The sequence below is a fragment of the Pleurodeles waltl genome, chromosome 7, assembly GCF_031143425.1.
Source record: "Pleurodeles waltl isolate 20211129_DDA chromosome 7, aPleWal1.hap1.20221129, whole genome shotgun sequence".
Lineage (NCBI taxonomy): Eukaryota > Metazoa > Chordata > Amphibia > Caudata > Salamandridae > Pleurodeles > Pleurodeles waltl.
This window is the reverse complement of record NC_090446.1, coordinates 1302289038-1302316599: the sequence shown is the minus strand read 5'-3', so window position 1 is coordinate 1302316599 and position 27562 is coordinate 1302289038. Positions and strand designations below refer to the sequence as shown.

The 27562-nt window shown below is 44.5% G+C and overlaps 1 protein-coding gene across 1 annotated transcript in view; it reads right to left on the bottom strand.

The window, feature by feature from the left end:
* The window catches only part of LOC138247046 (sacsin-like), a 149002-nt gene that overhangs the window by 82163 nt on the left and 39277 nt on the right, over positions 1-27562 (bottom strand). The window contains 1 exon segment of the mRNA XM_069201796.1: positions 8475-8621. Coding sequence (XP_069057897.1) covers positions 8475-8621 — 147 coding nt within the window.

Below are 27562 nucleotides of genomic sequence, written 5' to 3'. Positions count from 1 at the left end.
TGGATCAGTGTGGAATGGTCCATGTGGCGAAGGCCGCGCTCAGGTCTACTAGAATAAGAGCTGCCGAACCTCCATGATTCAAGAGAGATCTAAGTTCCCCGACCACAGTGAGCAACACTGTTTCGGTGATGTGCTGAGGTCTAAACCCCATTTGTGTGGGGTGGGGGATATCATACACCTTGAGGAAGGCAGAGAGGTGTTTATTGACATGTTTTTTCCAGGAGCTTTGATGGACCTGGTGCCAGGGAGATTGGCCTATAATTGCTGAGGCAGCAAGGGTCTAATCCAGGTTTTTTGCCAAAGGTTTGACTACCACATGCGTGCATTGAAAGGGAACATCCCCCATAGTGGGGGAGAGATTTAACAAATCCACCAAAGTGGGGGCTACTGAAGCCTTGGCATAGGATGTGTAAGGGGGTGGGATCAAGGGGAGACTCAGATTATACTGTTGATAAGGGGTCTGTGCGAAGGCTGACAGTCAGTTCAGGGAAGGCCGAAAACTTCCCTGCTGACAGTGCAGGTAAGGACTCATTACCTGGGAGCTCCTCGATAATTGGGCTGTTATGGAAGGAGGAATACATGTTCAATATCGTTTTCTTAGAAAATAAAGCCAAATTATTACTGTGTTCAGGTGAGGCTTCAAGGACAGAGCCTACAGACTTAGGCTCTGTAATATCCTTCAGGATCTGAAAACTCTATCTGGGAGAGTTGGCAAAGAGCTCAATTTGCATAGAAAAATAAGCAAATTGAGCTTTTTTCCTGCAGAGTGGTTTTAGGCATCTTGATAGGTAGGAATGTGTCCAATAAATGTTTAATCCATTCTTTAAAAGGACAGGTAGAGGACGTAACAGAGTCAGTTAAGCCAGGTATAGTGGTCTGTAGGGCGGCTGACCAATCCTCCAGATCTAGTATTGACCAACAGTAATCTAACCGACTAGCTAAGGGCATAGTGACGGGTGGCAAAGGGACAGAGAGAATAAAGGTGGCCAGAAAATGATGTTACCATGTTAAAGGAAGGGGGTTCTGTACTTGGAGATGATTAGTGTTACTGAACACAAAATCAATACTATGGCCCTTTTTGTGGGTGGTCCCTTATAACAAGTTACTCAAGCTGCAAAACCCTCAGATCCTGAAGCAGATTGTTTGAGGCTGCATTGCTAGATTCTTCAATGTATAGGTTAAAGACTCCAAGCATAGCAAAATTGGCCCTATTTACAGCTAGACTTACAACTATTTCAGGGAGTATTTGAAGAAAATGTATGTACGGGCCCGGCGGTTTGTACAGTAAGATACTAGAAAAAGTAAATGTGGGGTCAAAGTAAAAGAAAGACTTTCACAGTTACCCATCTCAAGGGGGAAAACATGCCCTTTAATGTATCCCTATAAATAATCGCAATTCCACGTTCTCCTTACCCCAGCAGCACTAGCCTGGAGATACAGTAGCTAAGAGGAAGTGCTTGGATGACATCCAGGTCAGAGCTGTCATGTAACTAAGTTTCAGTAAAAAAAGAACATTCAGAGCTGAGTCCATTAACAGACAAAATATGTCATATTTTTTGAGCAGCCAAGGAGCGGCAGTTGACTAAAGACATGCGCCTCACAGTAGGGTTAGAGGGCACATGTTATTGCCTCAGCTCAAGTGGGTGCCGGAAGCCGCAGCTATTGCGGGTTAGAGGAGAGGAAACTGTTTTTAGGCTGGAATTTAATCTGACTTTGAAGGCCATCGACCTATGTGGTCAAAGGCATCCCACCATGTTTGTGGACCAAGGGGTGGCCCCAGGAAGAACCCCCCTCATCGCATCAGCATCCACTGCATCCTTCAGCATCTTTAACATCCTGTATCCCTTTCAACAGAACAACTTCATTGAAGTCTACGCAGCTTCACACATAGAACCTGAAACTGGACTGGAGGGTGATTTGACTGCAAGGTAACTGTCCTATCAATTCTTACAGCCTCCCGTGGCATGCTCCCTGCTGGAGTTGGTTGCCCAAAGTGGGCCAGAGTAACCGAACAAAACGTAACATAAGTTTTAGAAACTTTTCACAGTAACCACTGAAAACGGTAGATGCAATGGTTGTTTACTATTTGAATGAAAAGCAGCGATTTACAATTTGCTTAATACTTTATATCTCTGGATCCCTCCGGTGGATTTTGTTTGCTTTGGTGTCTCAAAATTACAATTTTCTTTGCGTCATGCTCCTTTCTTGTTCAACTGTTTTGGTACTTCTAAAAGCTTTACACTTGTTCCTTTGACAAAATCTGAGTGCCTAAAGTCACAGCTACCCGGTTGAGCTAAGGTTTTGCAAACAAGCCTCAGAGAACTTAAGATGGATTTGGGGGTTTATTGAATGGTGAGGTCCTACAACCACACTATACAATAAACTGCTTGAATCATAGTGAGTAGTGGACCCTTTTTTAATGTTATGTAGACTTTCAGATTGTTTTTCTGGTTGCAGAGAAGTTGAACCAACTTTTATCTCTACGCTAAGAGCAATGGAGGCATTTATTTATGCTTGTTAAATGTAATTTATCATACAGCACACCTACTTTTATCCTACCCTAAATATATGTAAGCAACACACATTTCTTCAACCTTCTGCTTTAAAACAAAGTGTTTATACCAGAGGACAAGCTTTTGTTTTTTTGAAGCAATCACTTTTAAGCTCTGCACAACACTTGCGCAAACCTGTAATGGAATGTCTAGACTGCAGAGATTATAAATTACTCTGTGGTATGACCAGGGGCAGCTTCTCCATGGGGGCGGAGGAGCATCGCCACCCCCGCCAGCAGTGACAGCTGCAAAACTTTACTAAAAAACTATAATAAACTGCATTTATTATCGTTGTTTGGTAAAAGGGGCGGGCATTGGGGGTGATGTGCACTGAGTGCTGTGCACTCCCCCTCAGAGAGCATGTGTGTTTGGCCGGCCATCTCGGGCCGGCCAAACACACATGCGCTGTAGGCTCTCTCCAGCCCAGCAACAAGGTTGCTGGGCTGGAGAGAGCCTGCACAGGCTCCTAGTCTGCCTAGGAGCACCCTCGCTGGGCGCTCCGAACCAATCCTGACGTTGCTTTGAGCAGCGTCAGGATTGGCCGCAGGGAAGGCTGGGAGCCTGTGCCTGCAGTCGACGAGGGACAGAGGAGCGGCGCGCGGCAGAGGAGGTAAGTGTTTTTTAAAAATGTTATTTTATTTTAAATGCCCCCCACCCCCTCTCCCGCATGCCGCCCCGCCCCTTCACCTTGCTGCAAGCCACTCCTGGGTATGACTATGTTATATTTTGACCTAATAAGTGCTTTGTAATAACCTATATTTTACTGAGTTTCTCATGGTCTCTTTTAATTGAGTAATATGATTTTAGATGATCTATTTTTTATTGAGATGGATGATTTTAAATGATCTATGTATATTTAACAATTTTGATGTGGGAGAGCGTCATAATCTGGGACACATCCGCAGGAAACTCATGGCAAAATAGACTGCGCATGTTTACCACCAGTCCCGCCTTGTTAAGATAAGGCTGCTTGATGCAGCAAGGGTAAGAAGCCCAGGGCTGGTTACATGTGAAGACGTGTGCACACACATGTGCACCTGTGTGAGGGCTGCATGGGGAAAACTCCTATTGTACGCAGCCCAAGTTATTCTGGCGCAGAAGGGACAATGCAGAGTGGGTCGTGGCCTGGAATAGGCCTTTTGATGTGGGGGTACACATGTGAGAGATAGTCGCTGTGCTTTACTGTCTTGACTGTAGTGACAAGCTGCCCTATGGTGCAACTCCAATTTCCTAGGGTCCACAGACTCCAGAGTCACACAAATGTAAACTGTAACCTGTATGAAAAGAACACTGCTGTAGGTTACAAAAGCATACCTGTGCTGCTTATAAAGCATCCAGGGCTGTCATCTTTCTCTGACCCAGCTGCAGGAACAGGGCCCTGCATCAATCTGCTAGCTGTCATCCCGTGCCAGGAACCGGGCCTGGCCCAAGCCACTCAATGGGGAGGGGCTCCTTGGAGGAATTGCTTGGGGAGGCCCCGGCAGGAATGTCAGGGAGGAGGGGAGCTGAGAACCTCAAGCACATGTGGCAACTGACTCCTGGACAATGCCATTTGGAGCTACGCAGAAGACTGTCTAAGAAGGTTGGGATAGGGGCGGAGAGGGGATGTGGCAAACAGGACAGGCCAGAGGCGCAGCCCTGCTAGACACTTTCACCCCCACTTAAAAGGCCTTGCACAGGGGAGAGAGATCTCTCTTGGATGTGCTTTTCTGCAGAACACTGGGACTGAAGACGGGCATCATTGACAACTGGAAAGAAGAACCCCCTGACTGCGCACTGGGGAAAGGAATCTTCCCCTGATTGACTCCAGACCCAGTAAGGCACACTCGAGGACCAGGTAAGCAGGTCCCCATACTCCCCATGAGGACTGGTTGGGGGAAAGACTGGGCTGCTGCTGCAAGAGGGCGTGCTGCCCAGAGAAGACACCGAAGTGAAAGGCTGGCACAGGGATTCAGTGACCTTGGCTCCCTACCAAATTGGGGATCTTTGAGGCCAGGAGGCCTGAAAAAAGGGGTCCAGTTGGTAAGGGCTCACCACCAGGATCGAAATTAGATCAAAATCATCTAAATCGGCCCAAGAGGGCCAGAGTTTTGCCTATCAGAGGGTCTGTGACCTTTGACCCCATTTTGGCATGAGCAACTGAGCACATGCGGTGCCGCCGCTGGTCCGGACTCAGTGGGGAGATTCCAGTGAAGTGCCAGCTCCTTCAGCAGCACGCCTTGGTACTGGCCGAGGGGGGAGCCAGCAAGAGAAGTCCCGGGGTGGGCTCCCCGCACTGCTCTCCAACGTTGGTGAAGGCTGCAGGGTGTCTGGGTGGGACCAGGCACCCCCAACGAAAAGGAACCGCATGTCACGAGACCGCGAGAAAAACAATGTCAACCAACAAGCATGGTGCTCAAATATGCACGCTCTTGGAGGAGTGCCCCTTAATACCTTGCGAGGCTCATCGAATTGCCCAACACAGTCCCTCATTTTGGTATTGCGGTGACCCCAGGAGAGCAGGGGTCACCACCAAAATTATTTCCAAGTGCGGGGGAAGGTGCAGGAGGAGTGTAGCCTCCCTCCAAGAAAGTTCCAAATGTCTCCACCCTCAATTTCAGGGGACTTGAAAAGGATCACCTCTCAAAGGTACCAACATGTTTTCAAACTCTGTCCCAGTTGGAACTTACATGTGTTTTTACAGAAAGGGAGTTGTTTAGGGACTATGGTTGAAGTGCAGTATAGTCTGATGAATATGATAAAAAGTGAATAGGTGTAGTGTTGTGGCCAACAATGTGCCATGTGAATGATCATGTGAAAAGACACCCGCTAGGGGTGAGAGATGGTATTACGCAACTGTGAGCAACCAAGTGATGCCTTTTAGGGACTATGTCAACTGTGCATCATTTTTATGTTGAATGCTACAATGTGGAATATGATGAAACTTTTCCCACAGCCTCTAGGGGTGTGGTTAGACAGTGTAGATCATGCTGAGAGCAATTGTAACAACACAAATCATTGTTTCTTGTTAATGCTTTATTTGAGTAATGAGACTGACAGTCACTGGTGATCAAAGTAGATGTACTTTATTGCCGGTATTAGGTGTTACAGTCAGCTATTGCTTGGAATACAAGTGAATATGTTTCCATTTGGGTTGTTGGTCTGCCTCTCCTTTTGGGAGAGACAAGAATGATTACGTCATGTCACCCAAGAGTAATTCTATCAGCTTGTGTATATTTGTAAGTTGTCGCATAATATTGAGTAGTGTGTATGTAATAAATGTACTTTTCCTTTTTCTAACGAAAAAACACAGACTGGACAATCATTTATTGAGTGCTATTCTTCTGTACATGTGAATGGTGATTACTAGCCCATTCCAACTCCCTTGAGTAAGCCTTGGGCTGTACTGCAACGCTACCCTATGAGAGTCAAGTGCTACAATGGGGTGTTTGGTTCTCAGTGATGGTCGAGAGCGGATTCATTACTTGTGCAGGTTACACATCTAATGACTGACCTTCCAACACAGTACATAGACACTTTTTATGTAAAAAATCAATGGTTTCCAAAATTATTAAAACAAACACATGAATTTGAAAGCCTGAGCTCCCAAACAATATTAAAAAAATTGATGAGCCATGAATCACGTAAATGGCATTTAAAATGAGTACCTTTGAGCTGGGTAGTTACGTACATCACATTACGTTATGTTATACTATGCTATGCTATAAAAATATACTTATACATCTATCTTGAATTATCTCGTCCACTTAAAACCACAAAAAGTAAAACAAGACCAATCACTAGCACTTGCCAGCATTATAGAAGCTACATTAAGTGTCAGGAAAGTAGAGAGAATTAGCAGAAATATTATAATGACAATGTCTTAACCATTCCAAAAGAAAAATGAAAACATTAGAAGAAGACCCCTTATAGAGTCCAAGACGTGCCTATCAGACAAAATTAATGAAGGTTAGAACTACTATAAAGAATTACTTAAACCATTGGACAAAATAGCATAAATACCCTATTCTCTTCCTACAGGGAAAAATGTAGTCACCTGCTGGGTGATGTAATGTGATTCAAGGTTGTTTTCAATAAAAAAAATCTTCTAATTAAAGCTGCAGTCCTTACTGTAAGATTTGACCCCAAATAGAGTCAAAGCATGGTATATGTTGAGGGCAATGGAAACCTTCTCTTTATAGGATATTTCTACTGAGTAAACGATAACATTATTAACATCCCTCAATTCTACATCCTGCTCAGGGAACCTGTATCATGCAGCTGATGTAAATCTGGTGCCATTCAAGAAGTGTCTAAGGTGACTTTAGTGACTCTTTCGATATAAAATGAACTCTTGGATCCAAAAAACCTACTGTCCCGTTTCCATTATCTCGTGACTGTTGAAGGAGTGTAATGGCAGAATATTGCAAATATTGCAAATATTATCTGATATAAATATTGTGTCATAATTATTTAAAAAAACTTTTGGACCATTGGACTATAAATAGTATCAAATCACACGGAATAAGACGATAGTTTGTGAACAATATTTATAACACTATAATTTATACCAAACAATATTTCAGACCACAGTTTACTGACATATAGCTGTTGAAATTGTGGCCAAAAACTTTTACTATGCAACTGTGGGTTTCTATGGAAACCAACAACATTTGGGGTGACAGGCAGCCAGGTTTCTGTCCAGTTAGGGGTATGCAGCCTGCATTGCTGGATTTCCAAATAAGCATGTTGAGAATTATAGATACTAGGCACTATGCTTTTCTGATGTTACTCGATTTGCTGCCAGTGTACCAGGATCAGGGCATCTTGTACCAAAGGATTAGTCAACTCCTAGGGTGTCATACATGGCCTCTAAAGGTTGGAGCATTTTCTCACAATATCAGGGTCTGGCTGATTGATGTAAGAGAAAGCAGGCATCCTACATTTAGAGTATGATGTACCGGAAGTGTCTTCCCTTTCACCACTGTTATTTAACATGAGTTCCTCATGTTCCGCGAGACAATGGAATTGAGTTTCAAAGCTACATTCATGACAGCTCTGTTCCATCTCTCCCATTAATCTGTCACAATTGAGTAGCAGAGGTGTTTCTGCAGATCCATCTTTGGCCTGGGAAACACAAATTGGCTTGGTCTGAAACTAGCAAAAAGACCATTTATACTTGCTGGGACAGTCGTCTAGTGGCCAAAGGAAGGAAGTGTATTAGAAAATGAAACTTAAAAATCCCAGTTAATGACCAGTAAAACATTGGGGTTAATGTATAAGTGTATGGTGACTATGGATACATATGTAAATGGCATCACCTCCTCTTCAGTGTTCCAACTTGAAATATTTAGGAAGACTTGGAGGATCATTTTGCAGTTTCGCAGAATGATAAATCTGCCTCAATTGGAGGTGGGGAATATCTGGTCTGATTGTCAGTTCGCCTATCTCCCTGGCAGAGATATTTCAATTTAGCAGGCAGTCCTTCACCCAAAGGGCAGAGGAAATGCACCCCTACACACTCTTCAACTGGCTGACTGATGGTTCCAGATTCTGAGTCCCCTGGTCTCTTTGGTCTCAGCAATGCTCCTAAATACTTGGCTCAACAATTTTCATTTATATTCCATCCAGGAGTCTGCGATCTTCCTTCCTAAAAGCAACTATAATTACTGAAAGATTGTGAGAAAAAAGCTGGGCAAAGGACGTTCCCAGCTATGTCAGTTAAAATGAGCTACCAGAGAACCTTAGAAGCGCTGAAGAGTTAATGTATTCAGAAATTACTTATAAAATTTAGAAAAATCTTTTATTGCTTAGGCAGTCCAGTGGTCAGGTGTCATTTGCTGGTTATTTAGAGCTGTACATAGTTACAGCATGACTGACTGATTGAAGGTGGGGGCACGTTCAGGTTGGTATTGGCCATGAAAGCATAGGGAAGTGCCTTACCTGTGATATGATAGACTGAGCTGAACCCCAGTCCAAATCGTCCCACAGTGTTAGGGTCCTTGAGTTTAATACTTTTGCCTGTGTTCTGGATTCCTTCCCAGTCACTGTCAGAGAAGGTGGCGTTGTTATAGGCGAACAAAGCAGGACCTGAAGTGGATAAAAAGAGAGAATAAATAATGGAACCGCCACATTCTCGTTTCACAACTTATGTCCTAAAGATAATGAGTATTGAGAAGTTAGCATTTTGCCACCATTGCACATGAGACATGCTGCCTGAAGTCAGGGCACTTTATGCAGTGTTAACATAACCTCTGAATTTAGGGTGTATTTATGTATCAATGTATTTTTTAAAAAGTTTGAGAGCTCCAGCATTTTGCCTCATGATCTGTACAATACACAGTGCACACTGTGGGACTATGGAGCACATCAAAACAACTTGGCACATATTCTGAGTCAGGGGAAGCGAAATTACCACATGACATATATCTCTGCCTCATTCAGAGTGGCTACGTTTTTCCACGCCTATTTTTTCTGTCTGTGGCAGAACCATACCTGATTTTCCAGCTGATAATTCCAGCTGGAAAAATAGACTGAGGCTTTGACTGCAGCAGGAGCCTAGCTTCATTCCCCATTTTTTTTACAGGGAGGAATAAGCCCACCCAGAAAAAAACCTTCCACTTCCCTCCCATGCTCCCTCCTATTACCCCCCCACCCAACCCACCAGTCTTTGCATACATCTACCACCTACCTGCTTTGAGAAGGTGGTTAATGTATGTGTTAAAATCCCATGGAATATGTAATTCTCTGGGGGGTAACGACTGGAAAAATGGTCCAATATGATTATTCCACATTCTATGCGATCTTACTCATAATTGTACAGTACTGGTGTGGACTACATGGTAGCTATAACACTCCAGCCAATTTTACCTTTTGTTCCGACAGGGCTGTGCTATTACAAAGAACATCCATGCAGAAAATTTGTTATCACAAATAAGGATGCTTGGAGCCTCATTTACAAGCCCCTTGCGCCTCTGCGGCAGCATTGTTTTGTAGATGCAGCTGCTGCGCAATCAGTGCTCTACACTGCACCTTATTTACAAAATGATGCATTGGGCCCAATGTGTCAGTGTGTAATGCCCTGCATCACATTTTATCTGTGCCAGGTAAAATGTATGCAGGGTACGCGTTCCCACGTGAAAAGCCACATCGAAGTGAGGCACAAAAATGTACAACTTTTCACTGCATCACTCTATGACTTCACAGCATCAAAATGTTAATGCCTTCTCGGACCAGGCATACAATTGATGCAGGGCTTTTTACAATGGGACCCTCCTCAGTGTTCTGATGAATTGCTGGAGTTGCATCAGTTTTAGGACCCAACTCCAGCGATGCGTCACGTTAGCACCAACAGATGCGTCAGAATTTCTGATGCATCCATGGAAACGTGCGGCATGGAGCTCTGTGTTGTAAATACAGTGCGTCCATGGTGTTGTTAGGGGATTTGCGTCAAGTGCAAGAAATCTGATGGATCAATGCCAATGCATCAGTTTCTTGTAAATGAGGCCCTTGGTGTATCAAGAATGTAGGCAGATCTGGTGATTGTGTAGCACCATGGCACCAGGCACGGTGTCAATACGACACTTTAATGAAGGGCAGGACATCTGCTTTGTAAACTGTATATTTACATGATTTCAGGCACTTGCCGTAGAAGCAATGAATTTGTTGGGCAACTTTTTGGATACCCAGTATTCTGCCTTAATGAAGTACATCTTCCACGAATGTCAATGTGAATTTACACAGCTACAAACTCAATTTTAGATGCACTAAGCCGCCCAAAGATTGTCTACAGTGTGCAGTGGGTTATTACTGTAGTATGGCAAATATTGAGTAGCAGTCGCATAACAGGTATTTGCTGTACAAATAATAGTGAATTATGGTTAGGTCGTAGGTACCCATTTGCAAGAAAAAAAGTAAACACTGTGTTTTAAATTGTAATTGTGTTTTTTTGCACCGATCAAAAACCAGATGAAAAACAATTGCAGTTCTGGACCACAATGGCTGCAGCACATTGTCAGGACTTTATATTGAAGAAAGCATCCTCTGGTATCAGCCGAATGTAGTGAAGGGTTGCGGGAGAGGGTGTGAAGAAGAGGAAAAGAGAAAGGATATTTATGAAAAGCATGACCAAGACCATGCTCAGATTTTCAAAGATAGTTTACCCAAACACTGCTTGATATGATACTTGAACCAGCCAGCGCTTTCTGCTTGTTCTCGTTCAGGTCTTTCTTTCGTTGCATTTCCTATCTGAACAAGCTTTCAGTCCGCGGTTGGCATGGCATGCCGAGAGCGGCCTTACAAAGTGCCACGCTGTATCTAGCGCTTTCCTACTGACATGTTGACCAAGCTGAGAGAAGATATGCGTTTTTCACACACAGAAAAAAACACACATGAAGAACATGGGTACATTTTTCTATGCAATTGCCTCGATTCTAACTCTAATATCTATTAGTGATGACACACCTTCAGACACTGCATATGTACACAAAATGGAAGAGACATCATCTGAATGTGCAGTGTATGTGCAATGCCAGACATGACACAGTAGCTAGATTCACAAGAAGTACACATGACTCTCAAATCTTCCCGAAACAGTGGCGTCCAAGATGTAGCATATAGATGGGTCACTGTTAATTACCCAACTAGGGCGGTACATTTTTAAATGACCTAGTACAATGAGAAGTGAAGGAGCTCATAATATCCTGGGGTCTCAATTCAGAAGTGTTCCTTGTGCAGTATTGCTGATAGTCATGAAGTCATTTTAGAAGGCTGTTGCTATATCTTTCCCCAACAGGGGACAGTGCTGAAGACATATGTCCGCGAGTATTAACCCCTCACCACACCTAGGGCCGGATGTACGACACAGAGTTTTGCAACTCTCAATTTGCGACTCAGCAAAACCATATGTACAACAGTGTAGTTCACACTGTTTGCAAATCCCAAAGGGGTCACAAATGACCTACCTCATTAATATTCGTGAGGTAGGCCGCAATTTGCGACCCCGTTGGGAATGGCTGCACTCACCGGGATGGTGTCCTGCTGGGGACAGCAGACCACCATGTCTGTGACTTATTTTTAAATAAAGCAGTTTTTTTTTTAATGCAGCCCGTGTTCCTTAAAGGAAAACGGGATGCATTTAAAAAAAAGGAATGAAAAGTTTTCTTTTCATTTTTTCAGAGTAGGCAGTGGTCTGTGGGACCACTGCCTGCTCTGATTTTTTTTTCTCGATACCATTCACAAAGGAGAAGGGGTCCTGCGGGGATTTGGGAATGGGTTAGCACCAGTTTGAAATTGGTGCTAACTGCGATTGTTTTGTGACCGCAATCACGGTCACAAAACAATCATACATTGCACTTCCAATTAGGAAGGGATGCCCTCAGAAAGCCCCTTCCTAATTGCGACTCGCAAACCTATTTTGCGATTCGGTAAATAGATTACCGAGTCGCAAAATAGGGTCTGTACATACCAAAATGCTTTTTTCTTGTCGCAAATGGTTCGATTCTGTGAATCGGGCCATTTGCGACAAGAAAAAAACTACGGACATGTGGCCCTTAGTACTTATTTTGTAAAAGAATAAGAGAGAGTAACATCCATTATTACTTCACTTTTCCTCTAGGTCAGCGCCCACCAGAAGAAGGGTGTTTGGCGTGCCATCGCCAAGGGAGTGCAGACCCTGGGGGTCTACCATAGACAGAGCACCCACTGCTGGAAAAGATGGGAGGACCTGCGCCGCTGGAGCAAGAAGATGGCGGAGGCCCAGCTGAGGATGGTCTCCCAATGTGGAAGGGGTGCCCGTCGCTCCATGACCCCCCCCGATGTATCGTATCCTGCCGGTGGCATATCTGGAGTTGGATGGGTGCTTGAGGGCATCACATAAGCCACAAGGGGGTGAGTACACTCTCATTCAGCTGGCTCTGCGCGCTTGACGAAGTGTCTGGGTGGGGGTGGTGGCCTTTGGGTTCCCCAAGGCAAGGGCAGATGGGCAAAGGTAGATCCATTTTTTTGCAGCCTCATTCCCACTACAACCCCAAAGGGGGTATTTGTTCTCTACACCTAGTCAGGCTCCCATGTGTTCAAGCATGAAATGGGTCTAGACAGAGTCCCCCTTGGGCATGTGCTTTTCCCCTGCACTGTTAGTGCATGGCTTAGTGCATAGGGCTGCTTCCTGTGTGTTGTATCCGCCAACGGTAGTGGTGTTGCATGCACTGACCCTGTGTCTCTTCTGTCTCCCTCCCCCTTTTTGTTTTGTCACCCTGTTCTTGCGTGCATTAACATCATCTGGCGAAGGAGCAGTGGCACCAGAGCAGGTGGGAGCTGCATCCCACATGGCCAATGAGGGTGAATTTATGGAGTCCGAAGGCACCAGTGGGACGGAGGGCGAGGGGAGCTCCACGACGGGGACAGGAGCATACACCAGCGACTCCTCCTCTGATGGGAGTTCCCTTGCGGTGGCGGGCACCTCTGTGCCCACCCCAACAACAGGTACAGCCGCCACCCCCCTACCAGCACCCCCCTCCCAGCAGCCCCTCAGCGTGGTTCTCATGCCCGCTCACCCAGCCTCAGTGAGGAGGCTATTGACCTCCTGAGATCCCTCACTGTTGGGCAATCTACCATTTTGAATGCCATCCAGGGTGTTGAAAGGCATTTGCAGCAAACAAAGGCATACCTGGAGGGCATTCATTCTGGGCAGGCGGCCCAAAAGAGAGCATTTCAGGCTCTGGCCTCAGCACTGATGGCAGCCATTGTCCCCGTGTCCAGCCTCCCCCTCCAACCTCCTCCACCCAGACCCAATCCCCTGTACCTCTGCCTATCCCAAGCACACCATCAAACCAGCAAGCACACTCATCAACACACAAGAGCGGACATGGCAAACATAAGCACCACACATCCTACTGGCACTCACACAAGCACCATCCCCATGCAGACACACCAACATCCACTGCCTCCACTGTGTCCACCTCCTCCACATCCTCCTCCTTCCTCCCTGTCTCGTCTCCACTCACACCTGCATGCACTACATCCTCATCCACTACCTCCATCACCAGCACGCCCATCACCACACACCGCTCACATGCAATCACCACCCCCACTACCATTCACACATCCCCTGTGTCCTCTCCCAGTGTGTCTGTGAGCCCTCCTCCCAAAGTACACAAACGGAGGCACACACCCACCCAACAGCCATCCACCTCACAACAGCCTCCGGCCCATGCACCTTCACCCAAATTCAGCAAACGTACACCTCCTACAACCACTACCTCTTCCTCCACTCCCAAACCCCCTCCATCTTCCCTTCCCAGTGTGTCTAAGAAACTTTCCTAGCTAACATTGACCTCTTCTCTACACCTTCCCCCCGTCCTTCCCCTAGGGCCAGGCTGTCCGGGTCCCAGCCCAGCACCTCAGCCACCAAATCCCCAAGCACAGTGGTGACAGCAAGTCAGGTCTCATCACGGGCGCCACCCATCAGGGCTGCCATTGTGCCATCTAGCAAGACCAAGGAACAGGCCATTCCGCCACCTGCCAAGGTGAAGAAGGTGCCCACATGCCGGAGGGAGAAGCCGCAGCTACCAGCAAGCAAGGGTTCCTCCAAACCGAAAGGGGACAGTGGCAAGACACCAGAAGCAACATCAAAGGTGGGGAAGGGACACAAGCCGAAGAGCAGGTCAGGACAGGGCATGGTGGCTCCGGCTTTGGGACCAGAGTCACCTCTTCTGTCAACCAGTACATTAACCTGTACGGCGGTGGACACCGCCACCTGCACCGCCAACCAGCACCTCCACCAGCACCACTACCTGCACGTCTGCTGCTTCAGCAACAATCCCCAGCATCATCCCCAGTGGGCAGCCGTCCGAGGCTGCAGGAAACGTCCTGCTGTGTCCCTCAACAGGTGCAGACACATGCACCACCACCAGCACCTCCGCCACAGACACTGCCGCAAGCACCGCCACCAGCCCCTCGACGTGCTCAGACAGTGCCACCACAGCTGACATGGCAATCACCCCCAGTGGGCAGTCGTCCGAGGCTACAGGAGACGTCATGGACTCTGTCCAGCGTCCCTGAGGCATGACTCCTAGCAATGTTTGTTCCAGCAGGTGGCAGGCGAAGTCGCAGCGGGGTGGAGTGTGTCTCTGCCTCCATGGCGTATCATGCTACCTGTTCCCAGGCAATCTTGTGGCACACACACCCAGGTGAGGGAATGGGACCTGCCACACTGCATGTGAAGCACTCTAGGCACCAAGCCCCCTCCAGAATCAGTGGAGAAAAGCATCCACTACCTCAGTCCTTAGCAGGATGAAGCACTCTGGGCACAATGTCCTCTCCAGAACCAGTGGAGATTCACATCCACTACCTCAGTCCTTGGCAGGATGAAGCACTATGGGCACAATGCCCCCTCCAGAACCAGTGGAGACTGTTATCCACTTGAGAGACTGTGGCTTTGCATTCCCCAGGATAACGCAGTGGGCAAACCGCCCACTGGAGAGACTTGAGAGACTGTGGCTTTGCACTCCCCAGGATAACGCAGTGGGCAAACCACCCACTGGAGAGACTTGAGAGTCTGTGGCTTTGCACTCCCCAGGACCAATCAGTGGGCATGGAGCAACCTCGTGGAGCAGCGGCGTTGTGCGTTCATCCAGCTGAGGTGCCCAAGTGCCCCTCCCCCTTAGCTGCCTGTTTATTTTCCATCTGATGCCCCTGCAGTGTTCTCTCCGTTTCGAGTCAGGTATCTTGTGTGGGCTTCGCCCATGCATTTTTGGACACTGATCCATGTACGATGTTTGATCAATATCCGGTCTTGTGCAGTTGGTGTACATATTTGTATATACTGATTTTTTAAATTGCCCTATCTGATTTTTATTGATTACACTCGCTACAACCATTTCCTTTTGTCCTTGCGTTCTTCCAGGGGGTGAGGGGGTTTATATGTAATTTTTCTGCATGTATTTGTGGGTATGGTGTTGTGGGTGAGGGTGGGGTGGGGGTATTGCGTGTTGCATGTCACTCTCTTTTCCATCCCACCCTCCCCTGTGTTGTAGGTGCAGTGCTCACTGTGGTCGTTGACGGCGTCTTTCCTGCTCCTGATACAAGAGGAGGAAGAGCAGCATGGGCAGAACCTGTAGTTCGGGCTCCTTGGCGTCCTGGTTCCTTGTTGGGTGTCGAGAGGTGAGTGGTTTCCGTTCCAATTCCTGTTTCCGCCGTGCTTTTGATAGCATTGGTACTGCCCCGGAAAAGGTGGCGGATAGGCCTCTTGTAATAGTGTGGGCGGTACATTGTCTTCCGCCTGACTGTTGGCGGTTACCGCCGCGGTGTTTGTTTCTACCACTGTGGCGGTCGCAGTGTTAAAGTGGCTGTCTATGTTGGCGGTTTCCGCCATGGTTGTGATTCCATTTTTTTTTTCCGCCGGCCTGTTGGCGGTATTACCGCAGCTTTAACACCGACCACCTGGGTTGTATTGAGGGCCATAGTGAGTTAGAATGAGAGGAGAGCAACAGAATAAAAAGAATGACACCTAGCAGAAGGATGATTGGGTACAGAGAAAGAAACAAGGAAGCATCTTGAGAAGTTAAACTGCTGTGGAAAGCTTCACAGGCAGTGATTTAGGGGAATTCTCAACTTATTTACGTGCCAACAAAGCACACTTATGCCAATCTTAGCAGGGTTAACAATCATAACAGTTATGCTAATGTCATCCGTTATACAGTTTACCTATCACCTTTTTAAAAAAAGTATTCAACGTTTTTCTGGGACTGCAGACTCCTTGTCGCATCCTTGTTCCTTTGAAAAAATGTAAGGTGTAAGCACATTACAAAGTGATTGCATGCTAAAAATATCATAAAGGCTTTTAAATACAGAATTGACCATGTAAGCACGCTTAGAAACATTGTTATAGCAGAACAACAGTAAATTAGCAAAGGAAGAAGGCTGTAGTGACGGGAGAGGGAAGAATCCGTTGCAGCTGTGGGTAACTGTAAAGATTGTTAGTGTCCTTCTAACCAGCTTATGTTTTTTCTTGCCACATTTGTCTGTAAAGGTTCCCAACAGCAAAACACATGCGGGGGAGAATATTAACCCCTCACCCCGCATGGGTGCACTGAATGCGGTGTGGTTATCACATGCATGCACCAAGCGCTGCATGTTTGCCAGAAGGAGAGTGCTCGAAGCAGCATATGTTTAACGTGGCGTGATAGTATCAGTGGATATGTGTTTATTGCAAAACCCTATCCATTAATTCATATCTCTAACTTAAAATTGTGGTGGCATCACTGGGTATGCACACACATGTATACTATATAAAGAGTCAATACCGTACACACAAGGGCACATAGTTGTAATAATAAATGCTCCAACGCAAAAAAACCTTCGTATACCAATAAAATAATGTCATGTTTAAGTTCCAAGATGGAGCCTTTGCATACCAATAAGACAATGTTTAAGGGCCAGATGTAGGAAAGGTTTAGCGACTCGCAAACGGCGAAAAACGCCGTTTGCGAGTCGCTAAACCCCATCTGGTATGTAGAAATGCATTTTGCGAGTCAGAACCGACTCGCAAAATGCATTTCCGAGTCGCAAATAGGAAGGGGTGTTCCCTTCCTATTTGCGAGTCGCAGTGGTATGCAATTCCATTTGCGACCGCGTAAGCGGTCGCAAATGGACTCGCAGTTACCATCCAATTGAAGTGGATGGTAACCCACTCGCAAACGGGAAGGGGTCCCCATGGGACCCCTTCCCCCTTGTGACTGGACCTAATAATAATTTTACAGAGCAGGTAGTGGTCCAATGGACCACTACCTGCCCTGAAAAATACCGAAACAAAAGGTTTTGGTTTATTTTTCAAAGTGCAGTTCGTTTTCCTTTAAGGAAAACGGGTTGCACTTTGAAAAAAAAAACCTGCTTTATTTAAAAGCAGTCACGGACATGGAGGTCTGCTGTTCCCAGCAGGCCTCCATCCCAGTGAGTGCCCTGAGTCGCTATGGGGTCTCAAATTGCGACCCACCTCATTAATATTAATGAGGTGGGTCTTTGCGACCCCATAGCGACTCGCAGAAGGTGTCTGAGACACCTTTCTGCATAGCAAATTGCGACTTGCAATTTGCGAGTCGCACAGACTCGCAAATTGCAAGTCGCAATTTGCAAGCTACCTACATCTGGCCCTAAGTTCCTAGATGGAGCGGGAGGAATCCTTGGTGGAATTATTCTTTTTAGTCCTTCCATAAATGCTTTGATAATTGGAATTCTAAACAAGGAAATATGTTGTCTATTTTGCAGATATGCAGCTATAGCGGCTAAATGTAGACAAATAGATGTATAGGCTAAATTAGCCTTTTCCAAATGTAATAAATATTGTACAATGTCCTATACTGTTGGTTGAAGAGGATCAATGTTTGTTGTTTGGAAAAACAAACAAAACGTTTCCAGTTTGCTGCATAGCACTGTGTAGTGGTAGGTTTGCGTGCTTGTTTAAGAATATCCATACATTTCTGTGGTAAATGTAAATATCCAATTTCTATGACTTCAGGAGCCATATCGCTAGGTTGAGTGATTTAGGATTTTGATGTATTATCTGTCCCTGTTTTTGTGTTAGAAGATCTGGTCTGTTGGGAAGTTTTTGATGGGGAACAACTGAGAGTTCCAAAGTGTTGTATACCACGGTTGACATGCCCATGTAGGGGCCACTAAGATCATGCTGAGGGAAGATTGTTTTATCTTCCGTACTAGGAATGGTATTAGTGGGAGAGGGGGAAAAGTGTAAGCAAATATCCCTGACCAACTCATCCATAGAGCTTTGCCCTTAGATTGAGGGTGTGGGAACCTGGAGGCAAAGTTTTGGCATTTTTTGTTTTGCTTCGTTGCAAACAGATCTATTTGAGGTGTTCCTCATTTTTTGAAGTATTGTTGAAAGACTTGTGGGTGAAGTTCCCACTAGTGTGTTTGTTGATGCAGTCTGCTTAGCAGGTCTGCTAGATGGTTGTCTGTCCCTGGGAGAAATTGTGCCACTATGTGTATATGGTGGCGAATTGCCCATTTCCAAAGTGATTGTGCTAGTTAGGACAGTTGTTAAGATTGTGTCCCCCCTGTTTTTGGAGATAGTACATGGCAGTCATATTGTCTGTATGTATCAACACTGTTTTGTGCTGCAATTGTGGAAGGAATGCTTTAATTGCCAAGAATATTGCTTGCAGTTCGAGGTAATTGCTATAAGCGACCAGTGAGTGTCGTCCCATATTCTGTGAACTGTTGGGTTTGAGGAGATGAGCTCCCCAACCGTTGTTTGAGGCATCCTTTGTGAGAGTAATCTGAGACACAGGGTCTAGAATGGGCCGACCCCTTCATAAGGTGTGTTGGTATTCCACCAATGTAGAGAGATAAGTCTGGAGGTCCAAAAACACTAGAGCTTCCATTTGACCCTGTGCTTGAGACCACTGACGAGAGAGACACTGTTGAAGAGGATGCATATGAAGTCTGGCAGTATGTCAATACAAGATGCCATCATTCCTAACAGTTTCATAACAGTTCTTGCTGTGTATGTTTGGTTCTGATTTAATGTTGTAATTAATGTTTGAAAAGCTTGGACCCTGTTTTGGTTGGGAAAGGCTTTTCCCAATTGTGTATTGAGGATAGATATAGTTGTGTTTGCAGAGGTTGTAGATGAGATTTGACGTAGTTTATAGTGAATCCTAGAGAATGTAAGACACGAATTGTAGTTTGAGTATCTTTTTGACACTGTGGGAAAGAATTGGCTTTGATGAGCCAATCGTCCCGATAAGGGTAAACACGAATTTGTTTTTTTCTGAGATTTGCTGCAACCACTGCAAGGTATTTTGTGAATACCATAGATTACTCCGAATGGTAATACTTTGAATTGGTAATGTTTTCCTGCTGCTAAAAATCTTAGGACTTTCCGGTGTGCAGGATGAATGGGAAATGTGAAAACAAGCATCCTTTAGATCTAAGGCTGCCATGAAATCTCCTAGTTGTAATAGAGGAATAACAACCTGAAGAGTGACCATATGAAAATGTTCTGATAGGGTGTAGTGGTTTAAGGGTCTGAGATCTAAAATTGGTCTGAGAGACCCATCTTTTGGGGGGATTAGAAAATACAGGGAGTAAACTCCTGTTCCTTGGTATTGCCATGGTACTGGTTCTATAGCTCCTTTAAGAAGACGGGAATGTACTTCCTCTTTGAGACAAGTTAGATGATCTTGTGAGAGTCTGTGTGTACGTGGGGGTATATCTGGTGGAGTGGAAATGAGCTGCAGACAATAACCATTTTGAATAATTTGTAGTACCCATTGATCTGTGGTAAATATGAGCCTGTTGGGGGTAAAAAAAGTTGTAACCTTCCCCCTACAGGAGTGGTCTGTTTTTAGTATTGTGTCTGGTAAGTCATTGCTTAGTGACGGATGAGGAACCTCTAGATGTAGATGATTTTCCTCTTCCTTTATTATTGTTTCCTCTATATGATCCTCTAAAGTAACTTCTGGTGTATTGAGAGGTGGGTTTAGTTTGATTTGTGGCTTGTTCTTGAAATGATGAACTAAATCCTCTGCTAAACCCTGCACGACAAAAATTACTCCTATGTGTGCTGGCTTGTAAAGCTCCCATAGCTCTAGCAGTTCGATTGTCCATATTTAATTTTTCAAGTGTGGTATCCACTTGTCGACCAAATAAGTGCTCCTTATCAAAGGGCATATTTAACACAGCATGCTGTACTTCTTGTTTAAAGCTTGAACATCTGAGCCACGCATGATGTCTTATAAAGACACTTGTATTAATACTACTTAATGCTGTATCAGCAGCATCAAGTGCACATCGAATGGAGCTATTGGATATTGTTTGTCCCTCATTTACAATCTCTATCCCTCTTTTACAATGTTCTTCTGGTAGGTATTGTAAAAGTTCTTCCATAGCATCCCAGTGAGCTCTGTCATATCTGGAAAGTAAAGCCTGAGCATTAGCAATTCACCAATGATTGGCTGCTGAAGCTGCCACTCTCTTCCTTGCAGTATTTAATTTTTGACTTTCCTTGTCAGGAGGAGGTGTGTCTCCTGTTGACCGGCTAATAGCTCTTTTTCGTGCAGTAGATGCCACAATAGAATCTGGAGGAATTTGTGCTGTTATATATAGAGGATCAGTGGGTGCAGCTTTGTACATTTTATCACTTCTAGGAGTGATGACCCTTGTTCTAACAGGCTCTTAAAATATTTCTTCTGCATGTCTGATCATTCCTGGGAGCATTGGAAGGAATTTGCTTTCCTTATGTGTTGCGCCAAGTTTGTCAAATAAGAAATCCTCCTCTATATCAGTGTACATATTTACATTGTGATTTATGGCTGCTCTCGCTATAACCTGTTGGTAGGATGTGGAATTCTCAGGTGGTGAGGGTCTGGCTGGGTAAAGATCTGGATCATTTGGTGTGATAGGATCCTGATTGTACTCATCCCATGGGTCATGTTCATCTAATGCATCCCCTATATCCTGAGACCCGCTAGGTGGTGAACTTGGTGGTGTGAACCCTAAATGAATAGGAGATGTTGGTGGAGTACGTTGTGGAGAAGTAGGTAAAGATGTAGATGTATGAGTATGAGAAGTCTTTTATTTGGAGGTGCAGAGGAATCAAGACTTTCGTCAAAAGTCAATCTCCTCTTTAGAGGTGCTGGAGGTGATGTTATAATCCGCCTTGTTCCTTTCTGAATTTGACGTTGGTGCTGCCTAGCGTCCATAACTTCCAAAATTGGTTCCACTTGTGATGTAGGGGATGTTACAGACTGTCCAGAGTCACTGAAAGTCTTTTGGTGTTTTTTCAGTTCCAAAGGTTTTTTTGGATGGAACATTTTTGGTGCTGAAATAGTAGCTGCCTGTTGTTTCTTTTTCGGTATTGAAGTGGTCGGTACCGAAGCACCATATAGTTTTTGTTTTGTCGGTGCCAAAATGGAGGTACTGAAGGTCGATGCCGAAGACTTCTCTTTGGCTTTTTTCGGTGCTGAGCTGGTATGTGGGGCATCCGAATAAGTTTCTCAGCTCCAACCATGGCTGGAAGGCAGTGGTGGACCAGTGATCTCTTTTGTTTTATCCGATGGGAAAGGGGGCTTTTTACTTACAGTTTGTGCTGGTTGTAATGGTTAACTCTCTATGTCTGACTGCACATCAGAGCCCGAATCTTGAACAGAGAAGACCCCCTCTTGTTCCACATCTCCTTCTGTTTACTCATCTCCGAAGATGTCCGGTTTATCGTCTGTCTGTTGAGATGCCATTTCCATTCCACGAGGCCTTCTGTCTCTAAGCGTCTTCGTCGATCGAAAAGAACAGCACACTTCGCAGGTCTGATCGATGTGTCTGGTCAAAGACACAAATTACACATCTAGTGTTGGTCGGTGTGTGGAAACTTCGAATGGTTTTGAGGTCAAAACCGGAATGGAGTATGTTCCATCAGGGCTGCATTATTCAATACCACTTGGAAGAGGTATGCCCAAGGAGGGCCCAAACTGACTTTTCTGTCCCTGAAAGGCTCATAATAATTTGATTCCGAGTGTAGAAAAAGGAACCGAGAGTTGAATTTTAATTTTTAATACACATTCAGAAACAATACCAACGACGATAGAAAGACGGAAAGAATCCAGTTTTTAGATTATTTGGAGCTGAGAACTCAGAGTGAGAGGAACACACATCTGAACCAGATGGTGGAGAAAAACAATCTAACAAAGGACTTGATGCCCATGCGCAGTATTACTGAAAGGAAGAGTCACTTGATCCCGTGACTCTAAAACTTTATTCGAAACAAAAACAAGTTGTACTACTCCGAGCCCAACACTAGATGGCGAGCTTATGCACAGCATGTGTATCTACAGCTATACAGGCCATCAAACACATGTTTTTAAAATACCGTTATATGTGCATCCAACAGACAAATAAGCTTGTGTTCAAATTGCCGTATTTCTGTTAAAACAAAAGCTCACAAACTGTAATGAAGTTTTATTTTTCTGCTAAGATTCTAACTTCATGTTCATATCATGGATGTGTGTTTTGGTCCAATTTGCTTTCCAGCGTTCGAACTAAAGTTGTATATAAATCTGTAACAGTCGTATAAGGAGAACATATTTCCTTCTTAAAAGAGGTCAAAACAACAAAAACGTATGAAGTTAAAATCACAACACAAACAAATACGCATTACACAGTAGGGTTAACACACAGCATACACTAAGCGCTGCATGTTTCACACTAGGAGAGTGCTCTTGGCACTGTATGTTTAACACTGTGTGGTACAGTGAACAGTACCAAAGAAGTATATTTAACATTACATGGTATGGTGAGGTGAGGTGAACAGTGACAAAAGCATATAAATATTAACATTTTTTTAAAAGCAAAAAATTATAAAAACAGAAACAAACATTTAAAAGCATAATTATTACAACACAGGAGCTAAAATGATATATATATAAATAATAATATACCAACACGATCCGTTCCAAACAATGAAACCCACTTTCAGCCGAGGTGCTGCAAACAAATCGTGCACATACAACAAAAACATGAGCAGGAAAAAAGCAAACAGTTCCTGACAAAAATATGCTGCGTGGAACCATACAGTAGTTAGTGCCTGCTCTCAGGGCATTAACAACCAACTGAAAGGAGGGACGAAAAATAAACATTATCCAATAGAAAGCAAGCCTTTCCAAAGGGCAATGAAAGTGACTAATAAAAAGCCAATGGGCGGGATGAAAGCCCATACTGTGAATACAGCATGCCGAGAGACAAAGCATGCGCACTGCCTAGGCTAGACCTAAAAAGGAAACTAAACTTCTACAACAAAAAACCCTTATTCAAAACAAAGAAAGTGGCATATTTAACTGAAATATCAATTATGCCACACATACTGAGAACACTCCTTCTGAACAAGACGTGGGCATTGACACTGCTAGTCAGCACAGCAGAGGTCACAATAGATATCTTTAAGAGTTTCTGGTTTCAAGAGAAACTAGTAAATTTGTACAACCAGATCAGTGGGGGAGCCCTCCCAGCATACTATATGAATTGGACTTTCAAATTGAGGGAGATATAATGAGCACTATTAAAGTGATTTTCTGTGATGAATTAACATACAGTTATGACATTCTCCTGGCCAAGGTACATTGCCCGCCTGAGTTTGTTAGCAAAGTCATAAATCTACCCTTCTTCTCTGTTCTTGTTCCTGAAGCAGTCAAACAGGCGTATGTCGAAGAGTGGGCTCTTGTACAAGCCCCAACACTATGGCCCTCATTATGAGTTTGGCAGGTGGTGGAGGCTGCCCATCAAACTCGTACAGCCATCTGACCGCCAGTGCGGCCAGAACACTTCTGGCCCTATTACAAGTTTCCCGCTGGGCCGGTGGACAGAAACAGCTTTCCTGCCCGCCAGCCCAGCAGGAAGCAGGGCATTAACATTGATGCCGGCTCATAATCAAGCCGGTGGCAACATGGCAGTGCGACAGGTGAAGCAGCACCCGCTGCGCTTTCCACTGCCCATTATTCGAGCAGTGGAAAGCGTGATGGGGCTGTCCATGGGGACCCCTGCACTGCCCATGCCAAGTGCATGGGCAGTGAAGGGCCCCCCAGGGGGCCCCCGATGCCCACATTCTGCCAGCCTTTCCATGGTGGTCCAACCGCCATGAAAATGCTGGCCTATTGGAGAGTCACAATCCCCAGGGCAGCGCTGCTGCTCGTAATGAGGGCCTATTTCACAATCATGTAGGTTGGGCTAAAGTTCCCCCCCATCGTATAACAGCAATACTCTTAAGTCCACAGGTGCAACCACAATAACCTACTAAACATGAAGCAAAAGCTCCAGTGAGGGAAATTCTTTCAGTACTTGAATACCAGGAAGTAATTGAATTATGTGTCTCTCTTACGAATAAAACTCTTTTACCTGTCATGAAACCAGATCATTCCTATTGCATAGTCTTAGACTATAGATATTTGAGCAGTCACACACATACTTTTGCAGATCAAAACTTAAACAGTATGGCTCTAATGAACAACATAGCCCATAAAAAATACAAAACAACATTGGACATTTCCATTGGGTTCTCCTGTCAAAATTTAGCGCCTGAAAGCAGAGACTTAACATGGTTTTCTGTTCTAGGTTCACAACATTGGTTTTGGAGACTTCCTCAGGGGGATAAAAATAGTCCTGGGTTGCTCAGAGCCTGAGTTACATCAGTTTTACACAAAATTGACTCAGAAGCATTGTTCTATGCTGTTGATAACTATCTGACAGACAATGACTTAAACAGACCCTTAGCCCAAGTATATCGCATAGAGTTGGGATTTGCTGAACATGGCTACAACTTTATTTAAAAAAATTACAAATTGTTTTTCTTAGTTCCCTGTATTTGGGATATGAACAGTCCAATGAAGGCAAAATCCTTGTCCTGGACTTCATAGAGAAGTGTGCTTTTTTACAACCCTGAACACCATAATGAAACTACTGTCATTGATAGGCTTCTGAAATTTTGGTAGAACATACATACCAGATTACATTTAGTAGATTAAACCGTCATATGATTTAATTTTTCTAGATTTTCCCAGTACACATTGGACATCTGTACATACACAAATACTCAGATCACTGATATGCTTGCATCCAGACACTTACATACTCTTGTCAACACAACAAACCTAGTGGTACACGTCATTGCAGGATCCACCATATAAATCATATTTTTATTCCAATGCTGAAATGTGTTTTGCATCCACTGCAAAAAAATATTGACTGCAGCCCAAATGGCTGTCATATAAGAATAACCATTGACTCAGGAGAAACTCATTATTGTAGTAACCCCTGTCCCAGCCCTGGAGGCTGTCACCAGGGCAAGTGCTCCTAACAGAAAAGCCTTACATCCAAGATGGTCATAGTTGGCCACTTCCTTGACAGCTACTGCCATAGACTGTGTCTTTGACACATCTTTGCAGACTCAACATTTCCTTGGTTAAGAACAAGAATACCCTGTGCCAAAGAATATTTTGCCTCTTGAACAGTATGATTTAATAATTTATACTGATGGTTCAGCATAACCTGCAATTGGCAGTAAACAACAGTACTCGGCTGCATGCGCAGCATTACGTAGTTTCATGTAGAACGGCAAATTCCAGCCAATTAAAAAAACATTTTCCACAGTCCCTAGGGGATTGCTCAGCTCAACTGGTTGAATTAAAAGCAGTGATTCTGGCACTAGAGATTATAGATTCTGAATTCCCCAAACTAATAGCATGTGATTAGTATTACTGTGTCCAGTCTTACAATGGAAACTTGCATTATTGGTGCCTGAAAGGATTCAGAGACCCCATGGGGAATATTATGAGGCATAAACTTCTTTGGGGAAAGGTGGCACATCGTAAGGATTGTTTGCCATGGGCTAATGTGATTCATACATTGAATCACCAGCATGTTGGAATACATGCTGAGGGAAATTCACTGGCTGATGAAGCCGCAAAAGCAGCAATTCAGACTGCTGTAGTAGCTGTGATTACTCATTCTCATACGAGGGTGGATAATTACATCATGGGCGCAATCACTGCTTCACGCAGTGACACTCTTTTACCTAAAAACTATCCAGCAAAATCTTCCTATCTGTTGAGTGCCCAAAATATTCCTTTTGGTCACATTCCTGGGGTGGGTGATCAAGTGATACCCAACCAGGACAGCAGGCTAGAGCTAATCATAGCTGCACATGGGTGGTTGGCATCTGCACATGATGTTGTGGTGGCAACAGTTTGACTTCTTCATAGATGCTATTGGTGGCATGGTCAGTACAAGCAGACAAAACAATATGTTCTCAGCTGTGACAGTTGCCAACAAATTAAAAGTTCCTCTACTGCAAGTTCAACACAGACATAACTCTTAGTTTCAAACAAGCCCTTCCAATGTGTACATTTAGATCGCTGCAGACCTTTAAATTTGAATGATGCATTTAAATATATTTTACTTGCTGCAGATTCATCTTCCAAATTACTCTGAGTGTGGTCACAGTGATCAGCTAATGATTGAACTGTTATTAAATATTTTCAAGTTTTTGTGGGGGCATATGCAGTAGCGACCTTCCACTTGGACCAGGGTCCTGCTTTTGCTTTTAAGGCATATAATGATGCAATGGGAACCCTGGGTGTTGCTGTGCATTGCTCCTCTCCCTATCATCCTGAGGGAAATTTGATAGTTGAAAGGAAGAATCGTGAATTAAAACAGTCTTTAACAGCTTGAATATTAGGTTCAGGTCGTAGCTGAATCCATCACTTGTATGGAGTCCAGAGAGTTTCAAATTAGCTGCCTAGAAGACCTTTGGGAGGCTGGGCTCCTTATGAAGTCCTTTCCAGAATCCAGCTGAATCCAGCTGTACGTTCCAGATCTTAATAATCCTGGCACAGTGGCAGCAGACATGCCTTTTGACATACATGAACGCTTCGCTGTCTTGCAGGAATTACTAGACATTTGTGACTCTCAAATGAAATTACCAAACATTTTGCCACTGATGAAGAGAAGGAGCAACCAGCATCTTCCAGCTGGATTACAAAGGTTGGGGATCTGGTCCAAGAGAAGATTGTCAGGGATTCAAAGTACAAGAACTGCGATTTTGCCTCTGCTTGCTGGTTGCAAAGCAAAACACTTTGTTTCCATAGATCCGATAAAGCTACACCATGTGGCCAGTCCTACACAATAGTCCACAAGGGCTCCTGAGTAGTTACGTGCCTCCTCTCACTAATCTGCATGAGATTCCTCTGCTTCTTTTCAGCTGGGGATTACAGATGCTGAATTTTCATTGGTTCCTATTGACACTGCCAGATGTGAGTTTACAATCTTCAAATGCTGTTTCCAATATTGAAATTGTGTTTTATCAACCACCTTTGGAAGTGACTACCAGTTCTCCTTCATCAGGTGAGGTCCCTATTTTTGCACAGACTGCCTTTGCTTATTTTATTGACTTTGATGGTTTTTCATCAAATTCTTCACACACTTCTTTGCGTGTAGAACATGCTCTTCTCGCTTGGTTAAAAAATACTTATCTG